At 43.2% G+C, this 13,672-nt stretch overlaps 1 protein-coding gene across 2 annotated transcripts in view; it reads right to left on the bottom strand.

Moving 5' to 3' along the window:
- Positions 1 to 13,672, bottom strand: part of Grk3 (G protein-coupled receptor kinase 3) — a 146,467-nt gene that overhangs the window by 20,690 nt on the left and 112,105 nt on the right. For both annotated transcript variants that reach the window (XM_063226036.1, XM_063226037.1), the window contains exons 12-15: positions 12,785 to 12,879; positions 8,445 to 8,552; positions 1,419 to 1,485; positions 710 to 810 (exon numbers count right to left, since the gene is read on the bottom strand). In XM_063226036.1, coding sequence (XP_063082106.1) covers positions 710 to 810; positions 1,419 to 1,485; positions 8,445 to 8,552; positions 12,785 to 12,879 — 371 coding nt within the window. The remainder of the gene's footprint in view (positions 1 to 709; positions 811 to 1,418; positions 1,486 to 8,444; positions 8,553 to 12,784; positions 12,880 to 13,672) is intronic.

Here is a 13,672-nt window from a genome sequence, read left to right as displayed (position 1 = left end):
AAATAAATATACTTAAGTGTATTATTTTGCTATCTCTAAAACATACATATACTATACAGGTATAATACACATACATACATACATGCTATTCTAAAGAATACATATATAGGCTGGGGATTTGGCTCAGTGGCACAAGTACCTGGATGGCATGCCCAAGGTTATGAGTTCGATCCCCAGCACATAACAAAAAAATACATATATACAACATGTAGCACACATAAGTAACGTGTTGTTAAAGGTTCTAGGCAAGGCAAGCTTACGTGAGGAGAAATGGGAAGAAGTTGGTGTAAACTCTTCTCTAGAAGCTGTCCCGGTATTTCTGTTGGGGTGGTTTTAGAGGTGTGGTGGTGGGGAATGGAAAGCATGTGTAAGATGGTAGTTAGATGGATGATGAGAGAAAGTATGTGGGAACCTGATCAGAACACCAGCACGCCACAATCACAAATATAAGCATGACTAAAACTTTTGAAGATGGACTATAAAATATCAGAATTCATCTCCATCATCTACAAATTTGATTTTTGTAGTTAAAAAGTTACTGACTCCTTCAACTTCTCAGTTGTAAAACACAGGGAATTATACCTATACTCCCTGTGTGATTTCTCCCCTCTTGGATCAAAATCAGAAGGCCTAGAAGCGCCTTCTGCTATATGAACAATAATGGCTCCACTTCCCACGTAAGGGAAACGCAAGGCAGGAGCAGGCTTACCCGCCTCCGTGGCAACCCAGTCGCTTGCCCACTTCACGCTGCAGCAGGCCCTCCAGGAGCGACCTCAGCTGGGGGGAAAAGGCGTCTGGGAGCTCCACATTCTGGGGAAAGAAGAGACAGACCTCACAAACTCTCACACCAACCAGACATGACACTACTTCTTGTAAGACTGCAGATTCACTGTGGGTTACTGCCATATAAACATAAAAAGAAACGTTAAAAACTTATAAAGGTTACTAATTGGTTTCAAAACCAGTCGACAGGCTGGAGCCAGATCTGAAGACTCAGGAGCCTCCTCCCTTGCCTGCATCATAGTAACTGTCCCTTTTATTTGACTTCTTTTTCTTCTTCTTTTTCTTTTCTTTTCTTTTTTTTGGTACCGGGAATCAAACTCAGGACCTCTCACTTGCCAAGCAGGTGCTTCTGCCACTGAGCTACATCCCTGGCTTTTCATTTCTTTTTTATGCTTTCTGTTTGCAAACTTTGATTTTTACCCTGGAATCTAGCTCATTTTTATTTTCCTTTTAAAATTCTTCTTGTAATTTTATCTTCATTTATTTCAGGAAGGCAAATTTTTATCCTTTTTACATTTATATATAATAGATATTATTTTTAGCCTACTTTCTACAACAGAGTAATTTTAGTAATAGTGGAATAAAACATGAAAACACCATGAGGCAAAGAAGTACATAGTTTTTAACCTGCTTACCACGGTGAGTGTCATTCGGTCTATCTCATGCTTATCTTTGGTTTTATGTTGCCTGAATGGGCTGTGACTGTAGAAATAAAGAACACTATTAAAATATGGCATCATGTACATTAGCAAATGCACTAATATTTGAGTTAAAGTATCAAGTGAAACTACAGAAATGTGAAAATCATTTATCATTTCCAGAAAAAACTAAGTGACCACATAACACACACGAAGGCCTGAACAAATAACATTCCATCTCACTGATCTGCCTCACCCTCAGGTCAGTGAAACTGTGGCACTAGAATGTGGTTTTCCAATTAAAATATCATTAGGGGTAGTATCAGTCAACAGAAAATCATGAAAATGCGAGTTATTTATACAACGTGTCATCAGTGCTTAGGCGAACAGTAACTTCAATGCAATTCTTTTAGGAAAGTGGATACTGGTCCCTGAAACTACCCACAGAAGTGCAGTCAAACTAATAAAGCAAGACCAAGATGAAGAGAAGTCAACCCAGAGGCTGGGAAGGGTAACTGATCTTTAGTGGCAACAGAGATAAACAATGACTACCACCAGGCCTCCGAGGACCTGGGCTCCCACTCAGGTTTTGTCCACACAGGACCCTGGACTTCGGAGTCAGGAAAACCAGAAAAGTTATGACCCAGACGATTGCTGGCTGTGAGCCAGGAGACATCCACCAGTACTAATGTGTTTATCTGAAAAATGAGGATCATGCCTCACACGTCACAGAAGGAAGGGAAGGGAAATTAAAAAGGTCAAGAGAAACCAAAGCGTGTGTGGGTCGTCAAGAGGACAAGCAGTAGGCACATACTATGTTAAACACTTGTAAAATTAACAGGGACAACTTACTTTATAAAATGAATCTTTAGCTTGGTAAACTACATAAAACAAGTTACTCTTACTCTGTCATGTTTTAAAAACTGTAAAAGCTGACTTTTAAGGAAAATTCTATCATTAACAGACACTTTTAAATACACAAACCAGAACAACATAGCCTCTTTATTTACTTGAAAGTTAAAGAAGGGGTACAGGTGATTTTCTTACAGCAAGCAACAAATGCCTGTAGAAGGACTAATCCTGTCAGGCTATTGATAAGATATTTATGACATAACCTGAGGCAAGTATTATGCGAAGTATTTTAACATTAACTTCACCAAATAGAATGGAATAGTGAGCACCCAAAGTAAGGGGATTCAAAAACAGAACAGAAATGTCACTTGTCCTTTTGCTGGCACTTCCTGCTTTGGGGCTGGTAGGGTTAGGCAGTGACTTGTTCCTTTGGGAGGTGATTTATTGCTTAGAATAATTTAATTTTTTCTTTGTACAACAGAGGGCACTCTCATACTTTATTTTTTTCCTCATCATGCAATGAAATACAAAGTGATTTCTATCTCTTAGAGGCATTAATCTGAAAAGCAAAATGAGAATTGGAACTAAGCAAGCATTGGTAGTCTTTTAAAATAGACTTTGACTGGAAATATTCTTTTCATTTTTGTTTCCATGGAGCAAAATGCACAAGGACTACATTAGAAAGCAAAAGAGGTTATTTGTTATCTATAAGATATTGTGAATGTTAAAGAAAATCATGCTTTTATCATTTTCTTTTATATGAAATCCACAGAAATAGTAACACATTGACTGTTCTAGAGAAAGGGAATATAAGTTTACTAAATCTTATTAATGAGTCTCTCTCCTTGATACTTATGTTCCTGACCAACAATGTTTCTCAGATATAAAAAAGATCCAGTGGAGATCTTCAATTCTGGCCAGTTGTCCTGACCTGACTCTTTTGTGGAAAGCCAGAGGACCCCGCCCAAAATTTGATCCTGTCCTGATGTGAATGTCATCTCCAAAACTCCTGGTAAAATTTAACTGCCACGGTGATATTGAGGGGTGGGACCTTTAAGAGGTAATGAGGTGTCAATGATCCCATCTTCATGAATGGATTGAGGCCAGTTATGGGGTTAGTTATCAAGGTGTGTGTTAGCCATTGCAGAGGTGGGTTAGTTATCAGAGGAATGGGTTATTTGTGGCAGGAGTGGTTTGTTACAAAGTGCGTTTGGCTTCCTTGGCTTTCTCTTGCTCTCTGCCCCACCGGGATATCCTCTATCCTGTTAAGAAGCAGCACAAAAGCCTTTACCAAATGCCAGTGCCATGCTCTTTGGGCAGTACAGACTCCAGAACTGTGAGCCAAATAAATGTCTTTCCCTCATCAATTTCCCAGTGCATTCTGTTGCAGCAACACAAAGGGGTGATGACAGCCTTTTGTCTTCACCTGCTCTGGTGCCAGAAGGCAAGGCCACACCTTGAGCTAGGAGAACATGCAGGCTAACTTTAAAGCCTTTCACAAGACCTCAGGGAGGCCTGCAAACGGACTAGAAACTTGGTGGTGCTAAAAACACTGCCAGCACATGGGGCCAGGCCCTGTAAATTTCCATTTATAAATATAGCACTACCATGTTCTACTCAATAAGGAATTATCAGAAACTGCTTTTCAGCTATTCAACTCTATGCTGTCTTGTGGAGAAAGTTTGGGCTTTCGAGTTAAGATCTTGATGCACATCTGTTTCCAATGTAGTCCTGATTATTCTTTGTGAACAAAGCCAGTGATCTGGCTTCTATTTTGGAAAATGTTAAAGAAAACCTCTGATAGTAATAATCTCCATTCCGAGTGGGGCACGTGGTGCTCACAGATCTTGTGTGATGGCAGCTGCTCCCTGGTGCAGCATGCTTTAAATAGGAGACACCAACAGGCCTGTCACCATCTCTCAGTGCAGAGCCAAGTTCCCTGGGCACCACAAGCAACATTTCAGCATCATCAGGGAACAGTGTGGGAACAGAGTTCTACGTGCAGTGGTCAAGTGCAGCTTCCACATTACAGATGGTGGGAGAGTGGAATATGTGCTCCTGAGGGGGTGGGAAACCATCTAACAGGATGAGGAAATACAGACAAACTCCACATTAGTGTATCAAATCCACAGTGCACAGTGAGCTTAAAGACAAGACAATTAAAGACAAGAGATTAAAAACGCTCACATCAAAAATTAATTTTTGAATACCAAAAAGATTGGATGTTCTGTCAAACATGGCTTTTGAGTCTGAGCCCACAGTTACCAAAACAGTTGCAAACATTCCTGTTTTCTTCCCCCTGATAGAGCAAATGCAGTAACCCCAGGCAACTGTCAACTCTTCAACCCACTACCCATCCAGGCTCTTTCTGACATATAACATCTCCAGGCATGCATAATCAATAGTAACAAGCTTACGATTGAGGTCACTGCTGCCTCAGTTCTCTTCCTTAACAGATACCTTTAATTTAAATGGAGGATAATGAGAGCGATGCACACAGATTTGCAGCAGGTGCTCTTAAACATCTGGCAAAATCATGTGAGACAGATGTGGTGACCACATCCATAAACAGGATGTATGGCTGGCCTGATTCATTGCTGTGAGCCTAGGAATGCAGACCTACCTTCTAGAGCCTGACAGTGTCTTGCTGCTGTCCTTCTGCAGTGATGGTGAACCTTTTCGAGTTTTCAATGATATGAACAGACTGCTGTGGCACTCATGCTGTAGGTTTGCCACCTCTGTTTTGGGGTATCAGGCACAAAAAGCTACGCAGAATAGTGGTTTGGCAGAGGATCAGAGGGAAGAGTCTACATCACAGGAAATAAGAACTGCAAACGATACCTCGTGACTACTGCCTCAACATCACTAAACAGTGCAGGAACAGGGAGATGGGTCTTCACCTAGAGTGGGATTCTTTATCTCAGCACTGCCAACATAGGGGTAGGTCCAGGGAGGTGCCCCTGGGCACTGTGGGATGCTGAGCAGCAGCCCTGACCTGTACCCCAGCTCTTCTCCAAGTTATGGCAACCAAAAATATCTCAAAGAAGTGTCACATGTTCCCTGAAGTCTGGGCACAAGCTCTGGGGGCTGTCAGTATGGTATCTGGCTACTTCTGCTCCATGAGTGTCAGGATGCAGAGGGGACAGGCTGTCCCATGCCAGAAATCAGGAAGCCCTACAGGTGCTGGCTCAGTGCTCCAGCCACTCAGCCTCCTGCTTCACGCATTTGTGTTTCTCATGTCAGAGAAAGGCCAGCTGCTGGGATGGGCACCCTTCTAGATGAAGTATGAATGCACAGGGCGCTGCTTGACACCATGTTGAGGTTTTCCACACGGATTTTTATTAGGAAGTGGGACAAGTGGCACAGCTGGTATTCTCCTGCATTCACAGTTCAGGGAATGAAGATTCCTGTGTGTGGCCACACCTGTCAGTCCCATCACAGGGATCTGCTCCCGAAAGGCCTGAGGGAACACTGGTTTACTCTAACCTCTGCAATTTACAACTGTTGGTTTGGCAATGCTAGCACTCTCTTCCCTCCCAGTTACTCTCGTGGCACCGTCTTTAACTCCTGTCCTCCCATATCCACGCATCCTGAAAGGCTCTGGCATCGGGGATGCTGACCCGGTAGTGCTGTTTTGCCACTGCTCCCATGCCAATCCCTGCACTGATGTGCCTTCCCTAAGGTTCCCACGCCTTCCCCTCTCGGCATGCTGCCTGCTGCTGTCTGATCTCTCTTCCTGACAAATCTCCCAATGATTATGTCACTCCGTGGCTGGAAAGCCTCAGTCTCTGGGACCATGAGATAAAGGCATTTGAGGCCCCTCAGGGCCCTGATCCAGTCCTCTCTCTTCCCCCAGCAAACGCCCTTCTGAAACATGGCACCCACCACTCCTGGGCACAAGGAGAACAGCAGCTTGGTCCTTAGTGTCCCATCCATACATACTGGCATAGCTCATGTGACTTCTGTCCTGTGTGGGTGGACTCCTCCCCCATCTAGCAGTCTCTTGTGTAGTCTAAATATTCAATATATATTTATCAACTTTAATTTAAATCACTTAAGTCAACACACATTTCCTGCTCATTGGTCTGAGTGCAGTATCCTTTCCATGAAGGCCGTTTGAACAAGTAATAGAAAGGATGGCCTAACATCATAGATTTTGGTGGGAAGAGTCACCTGGTCCTTATCTGTCAGATACTTGACGGATTCTTGACTTTAGGCTCAATCCATGGTCATGGTCACTAGGCAGCAATGGGGAGATTTTTATCTGTGAGAGAATGCTCAAATACGTCAATGGACATTCTTGGATCAACCTGCAATGTTTCCCCCCTGTGTAGCATGCCTGCCCTCTGCAGTCAGGCATGATGAAAACAACTCCTTCAGTAAGATGGCCTTCCAAATGCTGGAGTTGATTGTTCTGTTCTCTAAATTCTGTGGTTGACTCATTCAACCTCTCTGTAGAAGCCTCATTCTCTATCTCAGTCACCACTCTTCCTATCCTGTCCTTAGGGCCATCTTCTGGTGTCTTCTTGCCTGCCAGAGCTCCCATCAACAGAAGAGTGTATGTAATGCCCCCAACAAGTCCAATCCAGAACTTTACATAGGGAGACTGATATCTTCCAATTCAGTATTACCCCCAACCTGATTGTGGCCAAGTAAGAAAAGAAAATTTACTTTACCAGCCACAAATCACAGTTTGGACCTAAAGTGTAAAATCTTCCAATCTTTCAGAAAAGAAAGTAGTGCCATGCCAGATCCTCCTATATGCATCAAAATCTTTACAAACAGAACAACAAAAGAAGCAAACAAAACTCTAACTGCAAGTCTTCATGGACCGCCCTGTTACATTTCACTGCTGACTGCGGTCCCTGATGGGCTGGCTGATGCTGTCTGTCCTCACCCCAGACTCCGCAGGCATAGATTCATGTCTGACCCCACATCCGCAGGGACAGAAACAAAGACTCCTGGTGTCTCCCTGGACTTGTAATGGACGCCATCAGGGAGAAAGGCTCTCGGCGGGGAATTGGCTTGCTCTAGTTTGCTTTACATAAACTCTCTAATCAGGTCAGCTAGTCTGAAGACAGGAATTAAAGCCACGCAGGCTCCACAAATGCAATGATTTGATTATGGAATAACAGACCCGACTTTCTAAGCAGTAACATGATTTTAGATCCCCAGTGAACATGGTGAGCAGAGAACAGACGAATTATCAGTGTCCCGAGGAAACAGAGTAAGTGTTTGGGCCCTGGTTTTGGGGTGTGTGGAAGTCAGCCTCTTTTCAGAGTACATCAAACAGAATCAGAAGATGCAGCAGGACTCCACAGGCACGCAGACAGAACCGCTCTGCAGGACTGTTCACTGAGGAAACGGTACAGGTAAATTCTGACCAAGAAATTGCAAAGTAAAGTGCTTTCTGGATCTTGTGTAGAAGAATGAAAAACGTTTAGGTTCTTTTAAGATTGAGTTCACCTTTAAAATAATCTAAAACTTCTTAAAATTCATGGAAACATCGTAACTTGAGTGTTCAATATGAGAACAAAACTTTAGTGTTTTCCTTCCCTATCTTCTCTGCTTTATCCCATCATCTCCAGTACCGTAGAACAAGGTCAAGTATTGCATTAACTTTAAAAACAACTTTAAAAAATTAGTGTGTGTTTACAAATAAATTCAAACTTTTAAAGCAGGTTTATTTTGGTTCTTGGTTTTTCTTTGGGTAATCCTCAAGATGCTTTTGGTCAAAACAGAATCTTAGCAATGAGTTGACATGGCAAAAAAGTATTCCATCTTCCTCAATTATCCACATTTTAATACAGTATTGTACTTACTTCCAGAACATGATCTATTAATGAAAACACTCTAAAGCAGTCTCTTTTTAGGGTTAACCATACTGGGACACTTGTGCTTTGATCTAGGAGCTTATAGCAAAGCAGCTCTCATGCTGTAAGGTACAAAGAGCTGCCTAGGGCATCTTCCAGAGCAGCACACAGCTTGAGTATCACTGTGTGATTTCAGATATGAAGGTCTAGTAATGTCTAAATGCTCCCTACCTTTGGTACTGGGATGAGACCCAGGGCACTGAGTGTGCTAGGGCAGTGTTCTAGCACTGAGTCTAGCCTGGCCCAAAGCATATTTGATTTTGGTCCAAGCATATGGCAGCACGGTGGTTCCACTCACCCCCTCAGAAGTTTGAAGAGCATACAGCCCAGGGAGAACCAGTCAGCACTGCTGTCGTAGGCCGTCCCCTTCTGTAGCACCTCAGGAGCCATATACCCATGGGTGCCCCTGCGGAGAAGACATGTGATCATCAGAGCATGTTCACCTTAGGACAACACACTTGACAACCCACCAGGAGAGACAGGTGCCATGTGAGAAGGCAACAACCAAGCGGAGGACACCCCTGCTTCTACACACACACTGCACTGCATGTCCAATCTTCTCTATCTTTGTTAGTATGTAAATTCATATAAACAACTTAGGAGGTGAGATCTGAACCTCATAGTTCTTTGGCCCCTTTTGTTCCACCATGAAGGGTCAAAGTTCTCCTGCCTTTTCAAGACCACTGCTACAGGCTATCTGGGGACTAGGGAAGGACAGAGAGGAGGCAGGCAGGTGACTGTGCTGCAGTGCTGTGCACCTAAGGGTAGACGACATTCACTCCTTGCTCTGCTACCTCCTGAGCTCACATGTGCCAACGATGGGGCTGCTTGGTCTTGAGGTGAAAAGGGCCCAGGGGACTGAGATGGGGTTGGGGACATAAGCCCTAAGGACATGAGGTAGCGATGCTACATCAGGCTCTAGTACCTGCTAAAGGTCTAAGGACTCAGTACTAAGTACACATGAAGATGATTAGGAGGATGCTGAGAAATTCTTGGGAGAATACTTATTTTTATATGGTTCCCACTGTTTACCTGTTCTTTGCTCTACATCAGATCACTGGGAGATGAGGGTGCACACTGCTCCATCATGAGGGGCAAGAGGAGCTCTCAGGGGCTAAGATACAATTGGGGTGAGGGCTTGGAAAAACCATTCTCACATACCCTGAAACCTCTCCACTCCTAACTTTTCTCATCAACAGAACGAGTAATAAGATGCTACCTACCTCTACGTCTCAGGGGTGCTGTGAGGATTAAAGATATGACAAGGCTAAGAATGGTGCTGGTATAGAGTAAGCTCAATCCATGTTGGGGATTCAATCCCTTCTCTTACGTGGGTAGAGTCACTGTGACATACTCATGCTCAGGTACAGCTGAGGCTCTGCTCTGGAACTCATCCTGGACTAAGGACCCCAGATCACCACAGAGCCCGGTAGCCCGTCTAGGAGGGATGTTTTGAAAGAGCTTTAGTAAAACGTAGCAATGGGCTTTGGGTCATGAAGGTGCAGCGCTCTGGGAAGCTCCAGGGTAAGATCACTGAGCCGCACTGAGTGTGTCAGGGATCTCTACAAGGGCATCCAAACCCTTTTCGCGAAGGTTTAATTTTCAGTGTTGCCTGGAAAAGCCCTTTGTGGTGACCACTTAGCCCTAATTCTCAGGATCAAATCATAACTTCAAAATAGAAAGACACCCAGAAGAATAAATACAACACTTAGTGCAGAGCAATTCTAAGTATGTACACTGGATACAAGTAAAGCAAAATACTGAATTGCCTACACTGTGGCTTTCTGATTCTGCCTACCAGCAGCTACTAATACTTCATGGCATTTGGCTAAAGATTTGGATTACTATTAATACTGATGAACATCTGAACATTTAAGACATTGTGACATGACATGCAGTTTTATGTTTGTAGATAAAATTTTATGCTAAGACTCAAATTAGTCACTGACAATCTGTCCAACTCCAAAAGTTTTCCTTTAAATTCTTATGGGTATTCCATAGTTGAATGAATCAAGTTTATAATTATTTGTAATCCTGTCATGAAATGGACCAAGTCTAAGCTCAGATCACAAACCTCAATCACAACACTACCCTACCAATGGAACAGCCAGCAGATGAAGTCTGAGGATCACAGCTATAGCTCTGAATAGACCTGAGAGACCAAGTACAAGGTGAAATTCTGGATGAAAATCTTTAACCTAGCACTGTAGATGATTTCAAAGCCACAGGGTGTTCAGGCGCATAAAGTAAAGAGTGTGGGCTTTGGCATCTAACAGGTGGGCTGTAATTCCAGCTCACAATATGAACAGTCATGTGACCTTGGTCAAGTGACTTAATTTCTTAAGACTTCAATTCACATACCATAGAAAGTGGTTAACAGACCCATGATTTATGGGGACTTCCATGAAGATATATTTAGAGCTGCTAGTGAAGCCTAGAACAGCTGACACCCAGTCAATGCTGCTGGCCCCACTGCCTCCCCTCATGCTGGTTACTTAATGAACAAAGTTTCCTGGGCTTCTAGTTCTAGATCAGGGACTCATTCTGTCTTACTGCTGTACCTGACCCAGAGTGAGTGTGAAATAAATACTGAATTACTTATTGGCTCCTCACTTCACACTGCCCCAGGAGGGCAATGCTATGGTGCCCTCCTCTTTACAGAAGAGAGAAATGAGGCTCACACAGCCTGGAGAAGAAATTTAAACCCTATGTGAAGTCTTTGTCCTTAGTCATAAAAAAACTCCTTCTTTTAAAAATGTAGCATGTGAGGCGGGCATGGTGGCAGACACCCATAATTCCAGCACTCTGGAAGGCTGAGGCAGGAGGATAGAAAGTTCAAGTTCAGCCTGGGCAATATGGTAAGACCTTGTCTCAAAATAAAAAATAAAGGCTGAGGATGAGGTTTAGTGAGAAGGCCCTGGACTCACAAAAGATTAGTATCTCATTGTGCACTTAGCTTTTTAAAGTAATGGTTACCACTCTTAACAATTAACATGAAACCAGCCTTCTCATTCAACCCCTTCACCGATGTCATTCAAATACTGAGCTTCCCAAGATGGACAGAAGAACCCACCTCTCAGAGCTGGTATGAATTTGAGCAAGAAGTAGGCTGGGCTGTAAAAGGAAATAAATAGCCCCATGTCTGGAAGGTAATACTTTTGGAAAATTAACTCTTATGAACGCTTGGGTTCATATAGTTATGACTACAGTAAATTGAAGAAATTAACATACCAAATAGCTGTGATATTAAAAATTCAAATGACTCTCTTTAAAACATCTGAGGAACTCCCTGGGAGAAGCTTATACAACCATGGGCTCTAGCCTAATAACTGGAAAGTGCCGGCAAAATGCTAATGCTTTTATTGCCATATCCGAGAGTCTGTAGAAAGAAGTATGTTTACAGAAAAGCTGCTATTCACTATTAACATTTGAGCAGAGCTTTAAAAGGGAATTTTACTTTAATGCAGTTCCACATAAGATATTGCAATTCAGAATTACTTTACTTCTAGTTACACAAAGCGATGACTCTGTAGTTGATTTTCTGCATGGATGCACGCGAGACCCCAGGGAGTTTCCTCGAGACCATTCAACAGAGACCAATGTTCGCTTAAGAGGGATAATAAAATGTAATTTTAAGAGATGCAGCGGTAAGAATGTGACATTTAAAAAGACAAAGCAGAATCTGTCTGCTTCACCACAAACTGTATACATGTCTACTTTCCACCCAGATGAACTGACACCGAAGAAACAGAACTGAACAGCGCGGCAGACTCCATTTCATGTCTGTAGAGCTGGAGAGCTGCCTAAACATGCCTCCTGTCATGCTCCTGAGTTAGGAGACATCTTTGGGCCATAACAACTAGCACTGACCAAACAGGGCCACCAGCAGGAGCAGTTCAGTGTCTCTGATGTGCCAGGAACTGGCCTCGAGCTACAAAACAGGAATTACCTCTGTATGGTAACCTGGAGGGCTGGTGCAACATCCGAATCCAATAACGTGACCCACATTAAAAGCAGGTAAATGATTAGTTTCTTCACTTTAGGAAAGAAAATGTCCGATTTCTCTTCAGAGGAGAAACATTTTTAAAAAAAGAAAACAAAAGAAGATAGAGAGGGAAACTTGGCCCCTAGACCCTGTCTACAGCTATGTACCTCTCCCTTGGCACCTGAGTTCCTGCATTTATCCTTATGACAATGTAAAGGGATTTAGAATTATTACTGCCACTCTAGAGAAGACTGAGGGTTGAAGAGGTGAGCTGTCTTGCTTAGGGTCACACAGGCAGCTTGAATTCAGCTCTTTACCTGAGGCCCAAACTCTCCCGATAGACCAGCGATGCTAAACCTTTGTGACACAAATGGCTTGCTGCAATATGCATGCCATAGGTTCACTATCACTGCCACTGACCTTCCCTGAGCAGGCCAGTTACACTATGGAGCAACCCACGCTCCTGAAGCATCCCACTCTTCCCTCCACTCCCAAACCTTCAGTGGTGAATCCTCCCCTGACCTGGCATTATCACTTTTTGAAAACCACAGCGGGCAAGAAAGGGGGTCGGACACAATGGCCAAGCCAGCATCTGATGGAACAAATAAATTGCAGCAGGAAAAGGGCAGCCAACACAGTGGTGGGCCACTTACACGCTTGCATGCGGCTTCTTTTTGGAAAAATCACAGGCCAGACCGAGATCGGAGATCCTGACATGCCCATGCTCATCCAGGAGGATATTTGCAGGCTAAATGGAAACAGAAGACGCTCATCAGAAGTCACATCAGGCCACGGGGCTTGGAGACCTTCTCAGAGCATGCATGTTTGCTAATATATCTCTTTGAGGTAGTTTGTTCCTAAACATAGTTATAGCTATGCTCCCAATGGAACCAGGGAGCACACAGAACAACATTGCTCATGTTAATTTCAGCAAAGAAAGACAGTGAAAGAGATGAAAGACTTTACTCCTTGGAAAATGACACATGGGCACAGTTCATCAGAGGTAACAGCAAGCAACTGCTTTACTCCATGCCCAGAATGTAGCCAGATCAGGCAACAGGGAGCAGGGCCACCTGCTGTGTGGCTTAGGTGAATCAGAAGACCTTAGAGCACAGTCACATAGCACAGAACAGAAAGGAACCTTGCAAGAACATACAGATGCTAACCTAAGAAGTCAAACTGTTCCACACTGCCACACCAATCCTGATAAATGTCATTTCTGTTTATTGGTACATCATCAAGCGAGAGGCCTACCAAATGACCAAATATGATTCTCACTACCACTATGATGAAATGCATCTATTAGGATTAGACTTAGCATAATCATGGAAAAAAAGCTCCTCTCTCTAACATACATTGAATTACTGTCATCTTAATAATATTTTTCTGCTGGAGATCAACTATTGTTTTGCTTACAATAAAAATAATGGCAAGCTATTATAAAACTGAAGTATGACTAATCAGGAGTGACTACAATTCAATCTGAAAAGCAATTAAATAATAGCAAGGCCAACTAAATAGCTTAGAAAACAAAAATATGA

The sequence above is a fragment of the Cavia porcellus genome, unplaced genomic scaffold (assembly GCF_034190915.1).
Source record: "Cavia porcellus strain 051 isolate PalLab524CR breed Dunkin Hartley unplaced genomic scaffold, mCavPor4.1 scaffold_16, whole genome shotgun sequence".
In the NCBI taxonomy this organism is placed as follows: domain Eukaryota; kingdom Metazoa; phylum Chordata; class Mammalia; order Rodentia; family Caviidae; genus Cavia; species Cavia porcellus.
Note: the sequence above shows the minus strand (reverse complement) of the source record. Positions and strands in the feature narration are given on the sequence as shown.